Source organism: Gobius niger (assembly GCF_951799975.1).
Source record: "Gobius niger genome assembly, chromosome: 5".
Lineage (NCBI taxonomy): Eukaryota > Metazoa > Chordata > Actinopteri > Gobiiformes > Gobiidae > Gobius > Gobius niger.
The window spans coordinates 39,543,520-39,566,949 of NC_136856.1; the positions used below are offsets into that span (position 1 = coordinate 39,543,520).

Here is a 23,430-nt window from a genome sequence, read left to right on the forward strand (position 1 = left end):
CAAGGTTCGAAATTCATTTCCACAATCGTCACAAGAATACGGTTTTTCGCCAGAGTGGATTCTTATATGACACTGATATGAAGAAGAAGATGAAAACGTACTCCCGCACTGGTCACAGCTGTAGGGTTTCTCTCCTATGTGGGTTCGGTAGTGATTCGACAGGTGCTCTGATCGCTTAAAAGTCTTATCACACTGGTCGCATTTGTACGGCCTCTCTTCTCTGTGGACGTGCTTGTGATTTGAGAGCAATTTTTTGTCCCTAAACAACTTTCCACACTGTTCACACTCAAAAGGCTTCTCTCCAGTGTGAACGCTCTTGTGCATTTTGAGGGAACCGGCCCGTCCGAATGTCTTACCACAAACATCACAGCTGTACAGTTTATCTCCAGTGTGGACGATCATGTGGGATTTGAGAGATTTCGCTAAAGAAAAGGCCTTTCCACACTGATCACAGCTGAAGGGTTTCTCTCCAGTGTGGATCTTCTTGTGTGCATTTAGTGTGGCCGACTGAGAAAACGCTTTGTCACAAACATCACACCTGTACGGCTTCTCTCCAGTGTGGACTCTGGTGTGTATCTGAAGTTTATCTAATGAGGAAAAGCTCTTCTCACACTGGTCACATTCAAACGGTCTCTCTCCGGTATGAATTCTCTTATGAATTATAAGATTATTAGACTGTGTAAACTCCTTCCCACACTGATCACAGCCGTAGGGTTTCTCTCCGGTGTGGGTTCGATAGTGACTGGTGAGTTTTCCTGATTGCTTGAAGGCCTTATCACACTGGTCACATTTGTAGGGTCTTTCTTCTTTGTGGACACGCATGTGGCTTAAATAATCCTTTCTACGGCCAAACGTTTCTCCACACTGGTCACACTCGTGTGTTTTAACCTCATCGTCGACATGGTTTTCAAGAGCGCCGGGCGTCGAGAGGCGTTTGTCTTTCCGGAGCGACATTTCAGATGTTTTGAGAGAGTGAAGTCAGGCTGTTTCTCTGCAACACAAGGAAGATTTCATCAGTTTTAACACAATCAAACCTGAGTGAACTTAAACATAAAAAATAAAATATGAAGAGTTCATTTGTAAAAAGTGCCATTAGGGCTGCTCGATTATTGAAAAAATAATAATCACCATTATTTTTGTCATAATTGAAATCACGATTATTCAAACGATTACTTGTTGCCTTTAAAGGAATAGGCCACCGTTTTTACATACTAAGATATGTTCTTACCTCACTTTAGACGTGTTAATATATCCCCGTCTGGTCTTTGTCCGTGCGCTCACACATATGCAGCCTCTCCCACATGTCACATAGCTCCGAAAAAGCTCACGATAGAAGCTACCAAGCTCTTCCACGTGTTCCCTATTTAAATAAAGTTACGTGAAGTGTTTTCATGCGAAGTATATTTACACAGAAATGTAACATGTCGATTTTATAAGCAAATAAAAAGGGGGACTATATTGTGAGGCGTAATGATACGAGGAGTAAAACGTCCGCGCAGTAACTCCTAAAGACTTCCCCCGCTCACTTCCGTCAATAACCTTTAGGAGTTACTGCGCGGACGTTTTACTCCTCGTATCATTACGCCTCACAATATAGTCCCCCTTTTTATCTGCTTATAAAATCGACATGCTACATTTCTGTGTAAATATACTTCGCATGAAAACACTTCACGTAACTTTATTTAAATAGGGAACACGTGGAAGAGCTTGGTAGCTTCTAACGTGAGCTTTTTCGGAGCTATGTGACATGTGGGAGAGGCTGCGTCTGTGCTCCGTTTGCGTGACAGAGCGCACGGACAAAGACCAGACGGGGATATATTAACACGTCTAAAGTGAGGTAAGAACATATCTTAGTATGTAAAAACGGTGGCCTATTCCTTTAAAAAAAAGTCTATCTTTATTTTATTTATTTATTAATCCAAACACTATGATGATATTTTCTGTTTTCTGGACAGTCATAAAAGTGCAAATGATTTCAAGTTTGCCTTGATTAAAGCGAGGTCCCTGTTTGATGACATCATCACACAGCGCCGTTTGTTTTTACGTCAGACAAAAGCCTGAGCCACGGCAGGTGAAAAGCGAAGGGAAATTAATCCCAGCGCCGTGAAATAACGCAAGTCTGCTTTGCAAAAAAAATAATAATTGAAAAAAAAAAAAGAAAAAAGAAAAAAAAAAGAAAAATTTAAGTAAAATAAAATGAAATTGAAAAAAAAAAAATCTAAAAAAAAAAACTTGAAAAAAAAAATGAAGTGAGTGAATGTATGGTGTGTAGTCACGAAAGCGCTTCTGACAGTCTCCCCCAGGGAAACTGAAGCTACAAACGTAGTTTACCATAGGGCTGTGCAATTAATCGAAATTAGATTACAACAGTAAACGATTATAAAATTAGCATAATCGCAAAAAATCGATTATAGCCCTAATTTTTTTTTCATTTTTTTTTTTTTTTTTTTCAATTTCTTTTTTTTTTTTTTCAATTTCTATTTTTTCAAAAAAAAAAATCAAATTTTTAATTTTTGGATTTTTGTCACTTTTTTGCTGGATTTTTGTCTTTTTTTCTGCTGGATTTTTGTCACTTTTTTGCTGGATTTTGTAATTTTTTGCTGGATTTTTGTAATTTTTTTTGCTGGATTTTGTCTTTTTTTGCTGCATTTTTGTCATTTTTTTGCTGCATTTTTGTCATTTTTTTGCTGCATTTTTGTCATTTTTTTGCTGCATTTTTGTCATTTTTTTGCTGGATTTTTGTGTTTTTTTGCTGGATTTTTGTCTTTTTTTTTATGGATTTTTGTCTTTTTTTTATGGATTTTTCTCATTTTTTTAATGGATTTTTTAAAGGCAACAAATAATCGTTTGAATAATCGTGATTTCAATTATGACAAAAATAATCGTGATTATTATTTTTTCAATAATCGAGCAGCCCTAGTTTACCAGCATGGAGTGAATGTACAAGTGTCTCATGTAAAGCGCTTTGTGACCATGTCTGTGAAAGGCGCTGTATAAATAAAGATCTTCTTCTTGTCCCTGTGTGTCCATGTCTGTGAAAGGCGCTGTATAAATAAAGATCTTCTTCTTGTCCCTGTGTGTCCATGTCTGTCTGTTTCGAGCACCTGTAACTCATCACCACCTCCATCTGAAGCCTCTTCAGTCCTCGACTCTGCCAGATCGTCCCTTACCTTGTGTTGGACTAATCTTGGCTTTTTGATATTTCGCTGTATAAAACTTGCAACCTACCTGTTTAAAGTGACCTTTTTAATCCAGCCCTAGATTCTCCTCCGCAGCACCTCCTGCTCCAGCCCTGTTTCCTGTTGTTTGACCTTTTTTTTGTAATTAACCCGGTGTCTGTCCTGCAAGTCATTCTGTTCAACCCTATGATTCCAGTGTGTTTCATTCCCAGGTTTGTTTCAGCAGCATCAAAATATAAAGTCACGAGTTCTTACTTAACTCCCACCTGAACCGAGCACATTTTCTCCAGTTTGGCTTTACCCCAATCCAAAAGCTTCTGGAAAAAAGCTGTGAAAATAGCAACAAAACTGAGACGAAAACAATGATGGAAATGTGACAAAAAAGTGACGAAAAATTGATGAAAAAGTGGCAAAAATGTCACAAAAATTGACAGAAAAATGACAAAAAAATAACAAAAATATGAAGTGTTATTACTGAGTAATAATTCCTTTGTTACTTCTTGTGACTTTTCAGAGGAATGCACTGCTCTCCCAATTTAAAACAGGGTCAACGGGATCTAGACAGAAAAAGACACGAAGCATCACTGAAATATTACAATTACCTGAATAAAACTGAACAGTGCAATTCATACAAAAAGCAAAACGAATGAATCAATGAATAACGCTCGATTCCTCTTTTAACCTCTTAACTCCCACCTGAACGGACCCCATTTTCTCCAGTTCGGCTTTACCCGAATCAAAAAGCTTCTTGGGGAAAAAAGCACCAAAACAGCCACAAAAAATGAGAAGAAAACTGTTGAGCTATGCTCTCATTTTGTTATGATTTGATATATATATTTTTGTGTTTATAAAATTGTCAATGACACTGAATTGTTGATGATGCTGATGAGCAACACGTGTGTGTCAATAAATATGGCGTGTGACCAGTGTGGGAGAGCACTACAAAGAGTAAAGACGTGTCTGCTGTGTTTTATGCCACGCTGTGTCAGTGACTCTGCTAACAACAACAAGGATGGAAACGCAACACAAATGTGACAAAAACTCAACAACTTCCCCCCTGGCTCCTCTCCCTGTCACCAAACTACCAGTCCGTAAAACTGTCTCAAACAAGTCCAGTCCGTCTGTGCTTCGAGTAAACGCTTGAAGCTCACGATGAGCAGAGGCGGAGGAGCCGTGACCACTGGAACAAAGCTGTGGAAACAAACCCAAGAGGAAGTAGAAGTTGGGACGGAAAGGAAGGAGGAGCTGCATGAATCTAGTGTGTGTAACTGAAACAGAACAGCTCCCCCTAGTGCAGCACAATGACATTTCACTATTTCTCAGGCAGTGGTTCTTGATCGTGTCAGAAACAGGAAACCCAGGGCAGCGCGAGGAGACGAAGCTTTTTAACCCCTTAACTCCCAGCTGAACCGAGCACATCTTCTCCAGTTTGGCTTTACCCCAATCCAAAAGCTTCTGGACAAAAGGTGAGAAAATAGCAGCAAAACTGAGACGAAAACAATGATGGAAATGTGACAAAAAAGTGACGAAAAATGGATGAAAAATGACAAAAATGTGACAAAATGTGATTAAAATTTGACAAAAACAAAAAAAAGTGAGAAAAATGTAAGAAAAAATGACAAAAACTGACCAAATGTAACAAAAAAATGATCCCTCACTCACCACTGTCTCCTTTACTCCCATGTAGGTCGGCCGTCTCTCTCCTCACCACGTTTTATCCATTGGCACTTGTTAATTTTTGTCACATTTTTGTTGAGTTTTTGTCACATTTTTGTTGAGTTTTTGTCACATTTTTGTTGAGTTTTTGTCACATTTTTGTAGAGTTTTTGTCACTTTTTTGTCGCGTTTACATCCTTGTTTTCTTCTCATTTTTTGTGGCTGTTTTGGTGCTTTTTTTTGAAGCTTTTTGATTCGGGTAAAGCCAAACTGGAGAAAATGGGATCCGTTCAGGTGGGAGTTAAGAGGTTAAAAGAGAAATCGAGGCCAGGTCACTCTTGTAAAAGAGATGATGAATCTCAATGAGTTTTTTTTACCTGCTTAAATAAAGGTGAAATAAAATAAAAAATAAATTGTCCTGTTTTGTAAAATGTTTCCCCTTTTCTGTTTCTATCGGTTTCTTATGATTTTATGTAATTGTTTCCCCTCTGTCTTCCCCTGGCTTTTAACCATGTTCATATTTGTTCACATGTGTTTATTTCTGCCCTACTTTTATTTTGTAATTACATAAAATAAAATAAGCCCCTCCTCTTTCTTTATTTCCGCTTCCGCTTCTCGGTCCGTTGTGGACAGTCTGTTCCGCGGCTGAACCGTCAGCGACTCGACCCCATCTGTTCCTTCTGGTGAGTTTGTGCGTTTGATTTCATTTCAATAATTCACTTCTTCAAACCGCGTTTTAGGTGAAAACGTGTTTCCTTTGGCGGGATAGTGCAAACAGGAGGCGCAGCGTGAGCGAAGCTGTTTTTCCCAGGAGAGTTTGTGCATCAACCAATCGCAAGTCATGAATGTGAAACGTCATGCATTTATCAACCAATCAGCTTAACCCTGTCCCTGCACGAGCCACTCCCCCTGCCCACTAAACATTAGACGTCTTATGGACGTGCAGATCATGTCTATATTGCGTCCGTCGGTCCAAGACCAATTCTGGACGTCTAAATGACGTGCAAATTAGGTCCACTATTTGGACGTCCAATTATGACCCCATTTGGACGTCAATATGCAGTTCAACATTTGAACGTCAGACTATGTGACTTTTTTGGACGTCATGGGGACGTCTAACACAGGTGCAGGAAAATTACGTTATAAATATAAGAAAGAACTTAGAATATTTGTCATTATTCATGACAAATATCAACATTGTTGTCATCAATTTATATTTATTGTGATGATCTGTGATTAAACATTTATTATCTTTTATTATTATCATTTATTATCTTTATATTATTTTACTAATTTAGGTATTTATGTATGTTTATTTATTTTAAATTTGGTGCAATTATAATCTACAAAAATTATTATTTCCTATTTATGGGTTCAACCAGTAAACGCCGCTCTGATTGGCTGAAGCAATACATCATCATGACCCAACCAGTAAAAGCCACTCTGATTGGCCTAAACACCGCGCCGGGCTTTTGGCGCAATTCAAACTTTTTCCCAGACAGAGACGGTTGCTTTTTCTTCATCTCTCCTGGTGAGCCAAATGAACGCACAGCTCTGCCCAGCACGTCAAACTCTTGTTCAGAAGGTAAGTTGAAAGCTTGGTCGGGTTAGTTAATTGCATGTTCATTCATGTATTTTTAGTCTTGGCTGTTTTAGATGTGGGGTCTCAAACCACCGGAATCTGCTGCTGCTTTTGGCATTGGCCGCGATCAGCTAACGTTCGCTATTGGCTATAGTTAATTTGAAATGACTGAAAACGACCAAACGCCTCAAAATATTCTCGTTAACTGAAGCTTTGTTGTCAACAACCACTGTTTGGCCATGAAGTAACTGCTCTAACCAAAGCTAGGTAAGCTTGATGGCAAACTATCAGCTTAGGTTGACTGTCTTTGGCTAACTCGCTAAGCTAGCGTTATGCTAACTAGCGGTGGTTATGCTAGCGGCTCCCACAAGACAGATGATACGGTTTTTTTTATATCAAGCACTGGGTGTTTGACATATAAAACACCCATCTGTTGGGACAATTTGTAGCCAGCTGTAGGGTGAAGAGAGGTGGTGGTGGGGGTAATTTTAGGGCAAAAATATTATTTGGAGCAAATTATTTTAGTTTGTAGTTTGTCAAAGTTAAGGCCAGAAACTGCAGGGTGAATAGTGATTTTTTTAATGTAGAGATATCGATTTGAAACTTTTACTGTAGATTATATTGCAAGTGTTTGTGGTTCTGGCATGGCTATTGCTCCAGGTAGGTAAACAGCATAAAGCACTGCATCAGTAGTGACTGGCTTCTACTGGTTATGTAGCCCGTGTGGTCTTAGTGTCTGTCAATTTCGTTAAAATCTTGGTCTGTCTTTTCTGTTTCCTTTGTGGTTTTATTTTGTAAAATGTACATAGGTTTTCCAATCTAGACTTTTATTTTGATAGCGGCAGCGCGTGCTACTTCCGGTCCCTTTGCGCTCGTCTCCTCAGTTGCGATGAGGAGGACGGAGGGGAGGTGAACCGCCGGAGTTTCTCTTAATCAGTTAATATAAGAAATGTCACTAAAAATTATATTTATGTTAAAAATAGATTCGATCTTTGTTGGAAAGGTATTTTGGCACGTTTTCCTGCCAGTTAATGTGTGAATCAGAGTTTTTTTAATGTTTAGTACATCTCTCTAAAAAAAAACGTTACTTATCAACTGAAGCGACCGTTGCTCATGCGCGTGCGGTGTTTTCTCTGTTCAACAGACGCAGTAGTGAAGAGGCTGTCCTGGATTTTTGTGTTTTGTTTCACACAGGTATGTGGCAATGTTTATTTTATTTATTTATTTATTTTTGTTTCTTGAATGTATTTATTAATTTTTTCTCAAATCAATTTTTTATCAGAAATCTAAAAAATGTCATTTGGGGGAATTTATGGATTAAAATGGAAATGTAATACTATAAGGTCACTATATAAAGAATTGTATATTGTATATTATTGTATATTGTATATTATTGTGTATTGTATATTGTAATTTGTATTTATGTGAGTTGCGATGAGGAGGACGGAGGGGAGACGCAGTAGTGAAGAGGCTGTACTGGATTTTTGTGTTTTGTTTCACACAGTAAAGCCCCCCCTCATCAGCAAACCCCTGTGTACGGCTCCATGATCTATGACACAACGCAGAGAGTTCGCCTAGCTGGTGGTCGTGCAAAGTGAAGGGCCGACCCCGCTACAGTTAGTCACCAGCTCTTCTTGTTAATGGTATTGTTTGCCCCGGTGATTTAAATAATTGTAATGGTATTAGGTCCAGCAGTGAATCCAGCATCAAGTTCTGACACATAAATGTGCCCGGTTACAGGTGGAGGTCGCGGCACAGCGGCAGGTCCAGGTCCAGTGAGGGCTGGAGACGCACCAGCCAGTCCAGGTCACAGTATGGTGATGTTTTGAGGAACACCAGCTGCTCCAGGCCTGACGGGTCACGCCGTAGTGATCTGACCCCCGTATTACAGGCTAAAGCATGGTGAGTTATTGGAAGACCATTTCATCAGAGCACTTAGCAATTCATTGTTTTGTACTGATTGTTAGTTGATGTCTAATTTATATTTCTCTTCTTGTGCTGCCCCAATCTGTTGATACGTTTCCAAATTAAACTTTCTGTGGTGCAGATGTAGTCACCCATGGAAAGGCGGAAGGACACCAAGGACAGTGTCCACAACTCCTTAACTGGTATGTTTCATTTTCTGATCCTTCACTACATTTGGCATAAAACAATATCTGAACATGTTATTTTGTTTCTTTTTCATCTATTTTGAGAAGTTGACAGCATTTTAGTTTTATAGACCAGCTCTTCTGCAACCTTGGGTACTCTGATAAGTGTAGTTTAGGCTTGATGATCGTGTGAGGTTCCTAAATATATCATTGAAATTGATATATAATTTATTTATTTTTATTCAGGCTCTTCACTAACGGCCAGATGGCAAAATTGAATATGAAGAGGAAGGGGGGAAAAGGACAAGAAGCCTTTCGAGAAAACTCGTGTTTATGAAGGTAAGTCCATATAATGTTGAAAATGGAAAACAAGTCACAAACAGTACACAAATAATGTACTCTCCTGTTGGCAGAAAAAAATGCAATGCCAATTGTTTACCGTAGCCATTTTTAACATTTGCTGTGATGTTTTTTTTTTTTAATCCAGTATGGTAGGGATGTATTTTGCGTTCAAGTATGGGGATGGTGTATTACAGCAGATTGCTTCATACCACTTGTCTTTCTGCTCGTACAGATGGAGTCATGAAATTGGATTCAACAGCAACCAAGGGCTCCATAAGACTGTGACTCTGAACACCATAAACATTCACCACAAAGACGGGGAGGTGGAGATCGCGCCACCGTTTCTCAGGACTGAAAACCTCCAATCCAGGGACAGAGGAGAAGGTGGTGAAAGACTGTTGTGGAGCAGAGGAAGCTGCAGGAGGAAGAGGATGGAGGAGGTGCAACCAACCCGTGTCGGACGCCACGCTCTGAAACAGGGACAAACCCAGGAGGCACTGTACGGTTTTAGAAGATCAGATGGAGACTGAAGGCAGCCAGGTTTCTTCCGGGTGCTACGGTTTCCTTGACCTCCAAAAACATGCTGCTCAGTTTTGCCCACAGTGGTGACGCAGCTTGGGACTAACACCTGAACACAAAAAGTGCTTTATTTGTCGTCGTACGACAAATAAAGCACTTACTTACTTTATTCTTCAAGCCAGATATCCATAACTTTTACTAGTTTGCAGGTTGACCTTTTTTGCCAGTGTTTAATAAAAACGATAATTGAATGGGGATTGAATTGTGATTCATTTGTAAAGGTGTAGGAGTTCAGAAGTCCATTTGCATTATACATTACTTGTATCATTTTGATTATCAGTCCAAATGGATTGTGTTGACTTGATTTCTTTTTACCTGAGACATGGTTTCCACAGTGTTTTGAAAAAGGTTAATACTGTCTTAGATTGAACTATTATATATTATATATATATTATTGACCCACCTTTTTACTAAAGCTTATTTTAACAGCTAATGCTTTCGTTTTTTTAGTCCTGTCTTTTAATATATGTTGTGTTGTATTTTAGAATGTTTTGTTTTTAACTATGCTGTCCATTGTAGCACTTTGAGATTTGGTGTCAAATGTAAAGTGCATTATAAATAAAATTTATTATTATTATTATTATTACTGATTGATCCTATAGTAAGACAGGTTTGTTTACCTGCTTAACTAGTTTGTCTTATAGTGTCTAGTGTTCTTGTGTCTTATTCTAAGAACAATCAGTAATGGTTCCCACCGGTCATGGAATTTCCATAGCCATTTCCAGACTTGGAAAGTAAGGGAATTTGATATTTGTGTAAAAAAAGTCAGGTAATATGGAATTTTGGTAATGGCGTTGTGTTGCCCCCTAAAGGTGATATATGATCTAGCCCTAAACTTGGTCTGGAAACGTGATCCTGAACATGGAGATTGATTGGTTTAAAATGCTGTGTTTTAAGGTGAAAATGCATTCAGGCGGTATATTGTATAGGTATTTATAGAGAAGGTCAAGGAAATTCCGCGTTTTACCTGCCACTGTCTGAAATACGTGTAGAGCCTATATAGACCTATACAAACGGACAAAAATAAATTTAAATTTAACGTAGAAAAGACGTCGACAACGACCTAATTTGGACTAGAATTCGACCTCATCCGGAGGTCCTGGGAACGTTAATACCGCACGTCCAAAAGACGTTGAAAAAAAGACGTCATCTGGAGTAACAGTCTGCACCTTCAGGGGACCAAAATTGGACGTCCAAAAATGACCCAAAAAAGACGTTGTTTCAACGTGTCTTTGCGCAGTGGGTGTGGGCTGAAATGTGCACTGTACCAACTATCCTAGGAAAAAAAATAATGTTGTCGCAGATGGGAACGAATGGTCTGCGTTTGTTTGTGAGGGACAGTTATTCAGTGGGGACAGAGCACAACAACACAAGACAGAGTCAAACAACAACAACAACACAAGATAGAGGCAGGAAACAACAACAACACAAGACAGAGGCAGGAAACAACAACACAAGATAGAGGCAGGAAACAACAACAACACAAGACAGAGGCAGGAAACAACAACACAAGACAGAGGCAGGAAACAACAACAACAACACAAGACAGAGGCAGGAAACAACAACAACACAAGAGCGAGGCAGGAAACAACAACAACAACAACAACACAAGACAGAGGCAGGAAACAACAACAACAACACAAGACAGAGGCAGGAAACAACAACAACACAAGACCGAGGCAGGACAACAACAACAACAACAACAACAACAAGACACTGACCAAGACAGAGGCAGGAAACAACAACAACAACACAAGACAGAGGCAGGAAACAACAACAACACAAGACAGAGGCAGGAAACAACAACAACACAAGACAGAGGCAGGAAACAACAACAACACAAGACAGAGGCAGGAAACAACAACAACAACACAAGACAGAGGCAGGAAACAACAACAACACAAGACAGAGGCAGGAAACAACAACAACAACAACACAAGACAGAGGCAGGAAACAACAACAACACAAGACAGAGGCAGGAAACAACAACAACACAAGACAGAGGCAGGAAACAACAACAACACAAGACAGAGGCAGGAAACAACAACAACACAAGACAGAGGCAGGAAACAACAACAACAACAACACAAGACAGAGGCAGGAAACAACAACAACACAAGACAGAGGCAGGAAACAACAACAACACAAGACAGAGGCAGGAAACAACAACAACAACAACACAAGACAGAGGCAGGAAACAACAACAACAACACAAGACAAGACAGAGGCAGGACAACAACAACAACACAAGACAGAGGCAGGAAACAACAACAACAACAACAACAACACACTGACCAAGACAGAGGCAGGAAACAACAACACCAACAACAACAACAACACAAGGCAGAGGCAGGAAACAACAACACCAACAACAACACAAGGCAGAGGCAGGAAACAACAACAACAACAACAACAACAACACAAGACAGAGGCAGGAAACAACAACAACAACAACAACAACAACACAAGGCAGAGGCAGGAAACAACAACAACAACAACAACAACACAAGACAGAGGCAGGAAACAACAACAACAACAACAACACAAGAGCGAGGCAGGAAACAACAACAACACAAGACAGAGGCAGGAAACAACAACAACAACAACACACTGACCAAGACAGAGGCAGGAAACAACAACAACAACAACACAAGACAGAGGCAGGAAACAACAACAACAACAACAACAACAACAACACAAGACAGAGGCAGGAAACAACAACAACAACAACAACACACTGACCAAGACAGAGGCAGGAAACAACAACACAAGACAGAGGCAGGAAACAACAACAACAACAACAACAACACAAGACAGAGGCAGGAAACAACAACAACAACAACAACACAAGACAGAGGCAGGAAACAACAACAACAACAACAACACACTGACCAAGACAGAGGCAGGAAACAACAACACAAGACAGAGGCAGGAAACAACAACAACAACAACAACACAAGACAGAGGCAGGAAACAACAACAACACAAGACAGAGGCAGGAAACAACAACAACAACAAGACAGAGGCAGGAAACAACAACAACAACAACAACAACAACACAAGACAGAGGCAGGAAACAACAACAACAACACAAGACAGAGGCAGGAAACAACAACAACAACACAAGACAGAGGTAGGAAACAACAACAACAACAACAACAACACACTGACCAAGACAGAGGCAGGAAACAACAACAACAACACAAGACAGAGGCAGGAAACAACAACAACAACACAAGACAGAGGCAGGAAACAACAACAACAACACAAGACAGAGGCAGGAAACAACAACAACAACACAAGACAGAGGTAGGAAACAACAACAACAACAACAACAACACACTGACCAAGACAGAGGCAGGAAACAACAACAACACAAGACAGAGGCAGGAAACAACAACAACAACAACACAAGACAGAGGCAGGAAACAACAACAACACAAGACAGAGGCAGGAAACAACAACAACAACACAAGACAGAGGCAGGAAACGACAACAACAACAACACACTGACCAAGACAGAGGCAGGAAACAACAACAACAACACAAGACAGAGGCAGGAAACAACAACAACAACACAAGACAGAGGCAGGAAACAACAACAACAACAACAACAACAACACAAGACAGAGGCAGGAAACAACAACAACACAAGACAGAGATAGGAAACAACAACAACACAAGACCGAGTCAAACAACAACAACAACAACAACAACAACACCACACTGACCAAGACAGAGGCAGGAAAGATGCGACTTCAGAATCTGAGGATTTGAAGCTCAAGCTGCCCCTGAGAGGAAATCATTGTTAACCTCTTACCGCCCGCCTGAACCGAATGCATTCTGTCCGCTTTGGCCATTATATAGGCCTGTGTAGCACCTCATTTGAAAGCTAAGACCCACAAAACTGATCTTTTTCCTTGCGTTGTTGCTGTGTTGTGTCACCTTTTGTATGTTTTTTTTATTTTTGTCACATTTTTGTTGAATTTTTGTCACATTTTTGTTGAATTTTTGTCACTTTTTTGTTGAATTTTTGTCACATTTTTGTTGAATTTTTGTCATTTTTTTGTTGAATTTTGTCCCTTTTTTTTGAATTTTTGTCACATTTTTGTTGAATTTTTGTCATTTTTTTGTTGAATTTTTGTCACTTTTTTGTAGAATTTTTGTCATTTTTTGTTGCGTTTACATCCTTGTTTTCTTCTCAATTTTTGTGGCTGTTTTGGTGCTTTTTTGAAGCTTTTTGATTCGGGTAAAGCCAAACTGGAGAAAATGGGATCCGTTCAGGTGGGGGTTAAGAGGTTAAAAGAGAAATCGAGCAAATTCATTGATTCATTCATTTTGCTTTTTGTATGAATTGCACTGTTCAGTTTTATTCAGGTACTTGTAATATTTCAGTGATACTTCGTGTCTTTGTCTGTCTAGATCAGGGTCACCAGCCTTATTTCAGCTGAGCCACTTTAAGAGCATTAAGTTGTTCGAGGGCCACCAGTTAAAAACAAATCTTAAAGACTTAAACGTACACTGCTCACTTAGATGTCGACCACCCTGGTTTAGATCATTGACGGTGAGTCCAGAGCCTGATGCTGAAGGACATGATCGTAGAGAGACGGTAGTCGTGCGTAAAACTGATTAGATCAAACATTTTTGTTCGTGTCTCTCCAGCACTTTTCATCAGACCTTTGCTAACTTGAGATGAAAGTGAATGTGTTCCTGTCCTTGATTTATTGATGACAGAGGAAATCCTGCTCTTGGGTTCACACCAGTGCCTGTGCACAAAGGAGACCCCAGACTCCGGCCTCGTATAAAGATTTATTTTATTGCCATCATTCCTATTATAGTATCTATAGTGTCTGCTGAACCAAAGGAACGGCCTAAATGTGCTGATACAGCGGCAACACTTGGAGCCCCAGGCCGACAATCACAAGGAAACTGCACCTTCATATAAGAGGCCTTTATATTCAGCGCTCTTGGCCAAATGTGCAACAAGTCCTCCAAATCCATACGACACAAGTGGTCGTTTGTCTTATCCCTGAATTACGACCATATAGGATGTCTACTAAAACAGCGCCCCCAAGCTCCCATTGAGGGTATGTACATCACATTTAACCCAATTAAGAAACAACTTCATTTTACGTAGTGTTTATGACCAGCTTCAACGACGATTCCAAAAGTCAAACGCAAAGAAATAAATCACAAACTTGCAAAATTAGCCCCACATGCAATAAGGAAAGCAGCCCCAGATGTTCAGCCCCGCCACAGCTGTGGAGGAACTGAACGTCCAGCGGTGCCAAAGGCTCTCCAAGCGGCTCTGCGCTATTACGCATCACACCTCCCCAACCGCAGCAGCGGCTACAATTTACCGCTCTCATTATATTACATTATATGTGTGAGCTATAGGTTATCACCATTTTACTCACAACAACAGCGACACCAAAGCACAACTCACCACTGATGTCTTCGTGTCTTCTCCTCCAGATGCGTCTCCAGCTCCATGTCTCTCCTGTCACTTCCATCTCTGTCCTCAAACGTCCTCGTGTCTCAGACTCCGTGTCTCCCGTACGTCCGGTTGTTCGGTGACCGCGGCCTCGGATCCGCCCCGGGTTCCAGAGCGTCTGATGCGGGAAAAACCTCTCGTCACCGCGGTAAAGTGTGGCCTCGGCTCCGCTGCTGTTCTCCACAAAGTCCTGCGTCTCTGTCAGAGTTCCTCTGGAGAACGAGCTCCAAATGTCCTGATCAAACTGAGCTCGTTCATTTCTCTGCAGTTTCGTCATTTAAGGATAAAAATATAAAACATCACAGCTGTGTTTTGCTCGCGGGTTTTTTAACTAGATTTGATGGAAACTCGCTCCGTCCAATGAAAACACGTGAATCAGACAGAGGGCGTTTGGGCAGGTGAGCCTGCGCTCTGATTGGCTGAAGGGTTCCAAATAATCTCACATTTCCGAGTGCACAATTCCGGCCTGTGATATATGAAGAGTTCATTTGAAAAAAAAGCAGATTTTTGTTTCATTTCATCGTTCCTCTACTCTACACATGACGCTTGTGAAACTACATTTCTGTGACTTTGATTAACCTCTTAACTCCCGCCTGAACCGAGAGGATCTTTTTCCTCACGTCAGATTTTTTTTCCATCATTTTTGTCATTTTTGGTCACATTTGTTGTCACTTTTTCATCAATTTTTCGTCACTTTTTTGTCACATTTCCATCATTGTTTTCGTCTCAGTTTTGTTGCTTTTTCACAGCTTTTTTCCAGAAGCTTTTGGATTGGGGTAAAGCCAAACTGGAGAAAATGTGCTCGGTTCAGGTGGGAGTTAAGTAAGAACTCGTGACTTTATATTTTGATGCTGCTGAAACAAACCTGGGAATGAAAAACACTGGAATCATAGGGTTGAACCGAATGACTTGCAGGACAGACACCGGGTTAATTACAAAAAAAGGTCAAACAATAGGAAACAGGGCTGGAGCAGGAGGTGCAGCGGAGGAGAATCTAGGGCTGGATTAAAAAGGTCACTTTAAACAGGTAGGTTGCAAGTTTTATACAGCAAAATATCAAAAAGCCAAGATTAGTCCAACACAAGGTAAGGGACGATCTGGCAGAGTCGAGGACTGAAGAGGCTTCAGATGGAGCTGGTGATGAGTTACAGGTGCTCGACACAGACAGACATGGACACACAGGGACAAGAAGAAGATCTTTATTTATACAGCGCCTTTCACAGACATGGTCACAAAGCGCTTTACATGAGACAATTGTACATTCACTCCATGCTGGTAAAATAGGGCTGCTCGATTATTGAAAGAATAATAATCACGATTATTTTTGTCATAATTGAAATCACGATTATTCAAACGATTATTTGTTGCCTTTAAAAAATCCATCAAAAAAGTGACAAAAATCCAGCAAAAAAATGACAAAAATCCAGCAAAAAAAATGACAAAAATCCAGCAAAAAAGACAAAAATCCAGCAAAAAAAGACAAAAATCCAACAAAAAAAGACAAAAATCCAGCAAAAAAAGACAAAAATCCAGCAAAAAAAAAGACAAAAATCCAGCAAAAAAAATGACAAAAATCCAGCAAAAAAACCGACAAAAATCCAGCAAAAAAATGACAAAAATCCCAAAATTAAAAATTAAAAAAAAAAAATTGAAAAAAAAATTAGGGCTATAATCGATTTTTTGCGATGATGCTAATTTTGTAATCGTTTACTGTTGTAATCGAATTTCGATTAATTGCACAGCCCTATGGTAAACTACGTTTGTAGCTTCAGTTTCCCTGGGGGAGACTGACAGAAGCGCTTTCGTGACTACACACCATACATTCACTCACACACATCATTCATCATGGCCTATTGTGCATGTTTTTAGTGGTAGGGGAAACCGGAGAACCTGGAGGAAACCTACTCAGACAAGGGGAGAACATGCAAACTCCACACAGAAAGGTCCAGGTGGGAATCGAACCCAGGACCTTCTAGCTATGAAGCGAGAGCACTAACCGCTGCGCCACCGTGACAAGAAGAGGGCGGGGAAACAAGAGACAGAGAAGGCGCCGGACCCGAACACATGTTGACTTTTTTCAATGGCACTTAGGGCTGTGCAATTAATCAAAATTGGATTATCATTTCGATTACAACAATAAACAATTACAAAATTAGCATAATCGCTAAAAATCTATTATATATATATATATATATATATATATATATATATATACATTTTTTTATTTTTTTTTTACTTCAATTTTTATTTTTATTATTTTTTATTTATTTATTTATTTTTTGCAAAGACTCGCTGGGATTATTTTCCCTTCGCTTTTCACCTGCCGTGGCTCATGCTTTTGTCTGACATAAAAACAAACGGCGCTGTGTGACGATGTCATCAGGCCGCGCTGCTCAGTTTGCTTGCGCAGGTGTGAGGGCTGGCCAGCAGGGGGCAGGTGTGAGGGCCGGCCAGCAGGGGGCAGGTGTGAGGGCCGGCCAGCAGGGGGCAGGTGTGAAACAGGGACCTCTCTTTAATCAAGGCAAACTTGAAATCATTTGTACTTTTATGACTGTCCAGAAAACAGAAAGTGCAGTGTTTTGATTAATAAATAAATAAAATAAAGATAGATTTTTTTAAAGGCAACAAATAATCGTTTGAATAATCGCGATTTCAATTATGACAAAAATAATGGTGATTATTTTTTTTTCAATAATCGAGCAGCCCTAATGGCACTTATCTGTTTTTACAAATGAACTCTTCATATTTTATTTTTTATGTTTAAGTTCACTCAGGTTTGATTGTGTTAAAACTGATCAAATCTTTCTTGTGTTGCAGAGAAACAGCCTGACTTCACTCTCTCAAAACATCTGAAATGTCGCTCCGGAAAGACAAACGCCTCTCGACGCCCGGCGCTCTTGAAAACCATGTCGACGATGAGGTTAAAACACACGAGTGTGACCAGTGTGGAGAAACGTTTGGCCGTAGAAAGGATTATTTAAGCCACATGCGTGTCCACAAAGAAGAAAGACCCTACAAATGTGACCAGTGTGATAAGGCCTTCAAGCAATCAGGAGAACTCACCAGTCACTATCGAACCCACACCGGAGAGAAACCCTACAGCTGTGATCAGTGTGGGAAGGAGTATACACAGTCTAATAATCTTATAATTCATAAGAGAATTCATACTGGAGAGAGACCGTTTGAATGTGACCAGTGTGAGAAAAGCTTTTCCTCATTAGATAAACTTCAGATACACACCAGAGTCCACACTGGAGAGAAGCCGTACAGGTGTGATGTTTGTGACAAGGCGTTTTCTCAGTCGGCCTCCCTGTATGCACACAAGAAGATCCACACTGGAGAGAGACCCTTCAGCTGTGATCAGTGTGGGAAGGAGTTTAAACAGTCTGGTGCTCTTAAAATGCATAAGAGAATTCATACTGGGGAGAGACCTTTCCAATGTGACCAGTGTGAGAAGAGCTTTTCTTTCTTAAACCAACTTCAGATACACACCAGAGTCCACACTGGAGAGAAGCCGTACAGGTGTGATGTTTGTGACAAAGCGTTTTCTCAGTCGGCCACACTAAATACACACAAGAAGATCCACACTGGAGAGAAACCCTTCAGCTGTGATCAGTGTGGAAAGGCCTTTTCTTTAGCAACATCTCTAAAATCCCACATGATCGTCCACACTGGAGATAAACTGTACAGCTGTGATGTCTGCGGTAAGACATTCGGATGGGCCAGTTCCCTCAAAATGCATGAGAGCGTTCACACTGGAGAGAAGCCATATGAGTGTGAACAGTGTGGAAAGTTGTTTAGGGACAAAAAATTGCTTTCAAATCACATGCAAGCCCACAGAGAAGAGAGGCCGTACAAATGCGACCAGTGTGATAAGACTTTTAAGCAATCAGTGCACTTGTCGAATCACTACCGAACCCACACAGGAGAGAAACCCTTCAGCTGTGACCAGTGCGGGAGTGCGTTTTCATCTTCTTCTTCATATCAGTGTCATATAAGAATCCACTCTGGTGAAAAACCGTATTCTTGTGACGATTGTGGAAAGAAATTTCGAAACTCGAAAGACTTGACAGTGCACCGCCGGACTCACACTGGAGAGCGGCCTTACGTTTGTGACGACTGTGGGAAGGCGTTCTCTCGGGCAGATGTCTTAAAATCACACATGAAAACTCACTCTGAAGAAAAGCCGTTTGAATGTGATCAGTGTGGCACAAAGTTCAAGTTATTTGCTCGGCTTACAGCACACCAGCACGTCCATAGAAGTGAGAAAATGTTCAAATGTGAGGAGTGTGGCCAGACTTTCAAAAGGAAAAGTACCTTTAAAAACCATCAGAGACGTCACACTGGGGAGAAGCAGCACGAGTGCGACCAGTGTGGACATGAGTTCTGGTCAGCAGGTGAACTGTCATGTCACAAACGTGTGCACAGTGAAGAGAGGCCGTACAAATGTGATCGGTGTGATAAGGCTTTTAAGAGACCAGAGGATCTAATGGTTCACTACCGAACCCACACCGGAGAAAAACGCTACCGCTGTGACCAGTGCGGGAAGGCCTTTGCACGTTCACATGTTCTCAAGAAACACATGAGAAGCCACTCCGGAGAAAGACCTTACAGTTGTGACCAATGCCAGAAAACTTTCACAGCTTATTCTTCCCTCTACACACATCGTCGAGTTCACACTGGAGAAAAACCCCACGTCTGTGAGGAGTGTGGACAGGCCTTTACTCAGTCAGGAAGTCTGAAGACACACATGAAAAGAAAACATGCTCATCAGGAGGTTGAACATGAAGGGGACAAAGCAGCTGAGGCTGGATCACATAAACCTGAAGTCAGACTCAAACAGCTGGAGATCAGGCTTCAGAGAGTCCACACTTAACTGTCTCTGCTGTGAAACAAGTGACTGTGAATAGTGCAGCGTCTCCTGTTCCAACGCTCCAAGTGTCCAGGGTTGAATGTTTATGAAGGAAATATGAAGTAACGTGAAGTGGAACAAATGTACAGGTAGAAAGTAGAGTTTAATACTGCATTAACCCCTTAACTCCCACCTGAACCGAGCACATTCTCTCCAGCTTTACCCCAATCCAAAAGCTTCTGGGGGAAAAAAGGTGTGAAAGTAGCAACAAAACTGAGACGAAAACAAGGATGAAAATGTGAAAAAAGTGAGAAAAAATTGACGAAAAATCGAGAGAAAATGGACGAAAAAGTGATAAGAATTTGACCAAAAAAAATGCGAATAATTTGACCAAAAAGTGACAAAAAAAATCAAAAAAGTGACCAAAAAAAATGTGATGACGTGAGGAAAAAGATCCATTTAGGTGAGTTTTGTAGATCTTAGCTTTCAAATGAGCCGTTACACTGGCCTACAGGATTTGGGTAAAGCTGAACTGGAGAAAATGCTCTCGGTTCAGGCGGGAGTTAAGAGGTTAAAGCAATTCTACATCATCAGTCAATGCGTGGATCTGGTCTCTTCTCTGTATATAATTAAGACTAACTCGACTCTTTACATAATCGTGAATATTTGTTCTACACAAGTATATTTTTGAGCAGTTTTTAGAAGTCATGTTTTAATATGAAGTAAATGTTTGTCGAGGCGATACATCCTAAATGTGAGTGTGTGATATTAAAGCATCAATGCACGTGGTTTCCCATTGTTGTTCAATTGTTTGTTTGTTTTCATACAAAGTCACACAAAAGCATTACATCACTGTGTGTTTTTTACATTCTCAATAAAGCAGAAAAATGATGAACTCGACTCATCTTCTTGTCAAGTCTTTCTGTCGGTCACATTCAGGGGCGGACTGGCCTCATGTCCATTCTGGAAGAGCAAAGAAGGGCCACCGGTCTTTCCATTTTCTCCTCTTATCCCCCGCCTTAACCTCTTATGATGATGATGGTTTATATGCAGATTAGTTTATATTTCAAATGATATAATGCATGAAATTAATGTTAGCCTTTAGCTTCAAGACAAACTCACTGATCCTCATAAACATAGACGTCTCCTCTCCGGAAATATTTACACTGTACAGCAGCTCGTTCACCTGCAGGAAGTGATCGTCTACCAGGAACTCACTGTCCACCACAGAATCTGTAGGAAAAGAGATCATTCAAACATGTCTGAGCTAATCTTGATGGAAATTAATACGGACAGGAAGTGCTAGCGCCCACAACTTCAGCTCAGAGGAACTAGCGTAGCCACATTGTGCAACAAGCCGATTGGTGGAAATGAGGGGATTATTTTTTGTTTTGTTTTTTGTATTATTTTGCTTTGTTCATGTACAAAGGGTGTAGTGTGTAAGCTCATGGGCTGACCCATACTCCGGAACAGTAGGAGGCTGTAATGCTCCTTTAAGCTGGTTGCCAACCGCTGTAAAACAAGAAGAAGAAGAAGATTCATGCACGCTCCTCCTTCCTTTCTGTCCCAACTTCTACTTCCTCTTGGGTTTGTTTCCACAGCTTTGTTCCAGGGCACGGCCTCTGCTCATTGTCGTAAGTGTCTATTATAATATACGAGCGTTTACTCGAAGCACAGAAGGACTAGACTTGTTTTTGTTGTCGAGTAACATCCTCATCGTGTGAGATGAGCCCGGTGAGGGAGGACTGGTAGTTTGGTGACAGAGGAGCCAGGGGGGAAGTCCACAGTGGGTTGTCAGTGTTGGAGACGATCATCCTCAGCTACACGAGCTGATGCCTATGGTGATTTTTGGGCTGCAGATTTATTAGAATGAATAGATTTTGGTTTAGGCTTTAACCAAAGTGTATTGGGTTTTTTAGCCGCTTTTTCATCCGGGTTGTCATTGGTCATTTCAAGTAGACTATGAATGAAAGAACATACAAACACAAACTTATATGAACTCCAAACACCACGTGCCGTGGTTGAGGCATTTGTGAGCTCAGTATCAAATGTGCAGCTCAAAACATTTACATCTTATGACAAACAATTTTGTTTTACCTTTTGCACATTTTAAATGAGGCTGTCCGAAAAAGAGTGGGGGAAGTAAACACTTATTTAGTCCCACCCCTTTTAAGTACTCTCAGCATCTTGTTCTATTTACTTATTAAGCTTCCTTAAAACAATACTTTGAGCACTGTGATCTACATCCAAGTTGTCAGAGATACATAGTGAATACTACCTACCAATCAACATCTGGTTTACAACACAACAGCTGAGCCTGAAAAGTCATATATTTTCTTCAGCTACAAACCTAGAGAAAATTCATTCTTTGTATTGATTCTTAAACTGTCTGATATTTGGACATTGTTTGAGGTCTGTAGTTTATTCCATATTTTACGACCACAAACGGACACACAGAAATGTTTTTATCCTGGATTAGGATCAGTGCTCTGCTCGCTGCCGTGCTCAGTGCGAATAATACACAAAACAATACAAAATATAGCGACAAGTGCATACTGTATATTTATATTCATATACACTAAAAGACCAAAAGGACCTAAAGTAAGCAGTGGGTGATCGTTCCTTCTCAGTGGCTGGTCCGAGGCTCTGGAACTCTCTGCCTGTTGAGTTACGAGCCATCACTGACCTGACACTGTTTAAAGCGAGGCTGAAAACTTACTTGTTTAAAGCCGCTTTTGACTGCTAATTGCACATGTGTAATTTATATGTATTTTCTTAAATATTTTGGGCTAAAATTGTTTTTATTATATTGCACTTATGGAAAGCACTTTGGTTCAGCGGGTGCTGTTGTAAAGCGCTATACAAATAAAGGTTGATTGATTGATTGATTGATTGATTGATTGACGTGGCCCGGCATGGCGCAGCCGGGGCCCCACCCTGGAGCCAGGCCTGGGGTTGGGGTTTGAACTCAAGCGCCTGGTGGTCGGGCCTCTGCCCACTGGGCCCGGCACAGCCCAAAGGGGCGACGTGGGCCCGCCCTCCTGTGGACCCACCACCCGCTTCTGGCGTTCGGGACATGGAACGTCACCTCGCTGGGGGGGAAGGAGCCTGAGCTTGTGCGGGAGGTTGAGAGATACCGGCTAGATATAGTCGGGCTCACCTCCACGCACAGCTTGGGTTCCGGATCCCAACTCCTGGAGAGAGGCTGGACTCTCCATTTTTCTGGAGTTGCCCGCGGGGAGAGGCGGCGGGCTGGGGTGGGTTTGCTCATATCCCCCCAGCTCAGCCGTCACGTGTTGGAGTTCACCCCGGTGGACGAGAGGGTCGCGTCCCTACGCCTTCGGGTCGGGGACAGGTCTCTCACCGTTGTCTCGGCCTACGGGCCCAACATCGGTGCAGAGTACCCGGCCTTCTTGGAGTCCCTGGGAGGGGTACTAGATAGTGCTCCGACTGGGAACTCCATTGTTCTGCTGGGGGACTTCAACGCCCACGTGGGTAACGACAGTGAGACCTGGGAGGGAGTGATTGGGAGGAACGGCCTCCCCGATCTGAACCCGAGTGGTGTTCTGTTATTGGACATCTGTGCTAGTCACGGTTTGTCCATAACGAACACCATGTTCGAGCACAAGGGTGTTCATAAGTGCACGTGGCACCAG

General features: G+C 41.2%; 2 protein-coding genes across 2 annotated transcripts in view; both read left to right on the forward strand.

Annotated features, from left to right (window-relative positions):
• The window catches only part of LOC306962771 (uncharacterized protein), a 1,040,752-nt gene that overhangs the window by 363,986 nt on the left and 653,336 nt on the right, over positions 1-23,430 (forward strand). The gene's annotated exons all lie outside the window — the stretch shown is intronic.
• Positions 17,841-19,831, forward strand: LOC306962742 (uncharacterized protein). The gene has a single exon (XM_079556009.1). It carries the CDS (start codon positions 17,909-17,911, stop codon positions 19,796-19,798), a length of 1,890 nt encoding a protein of 629 aa, XP_079412135.1. The 5' UTR covers positions 17,841-17,908; the 3' UTR covers positions 19,799-19,831.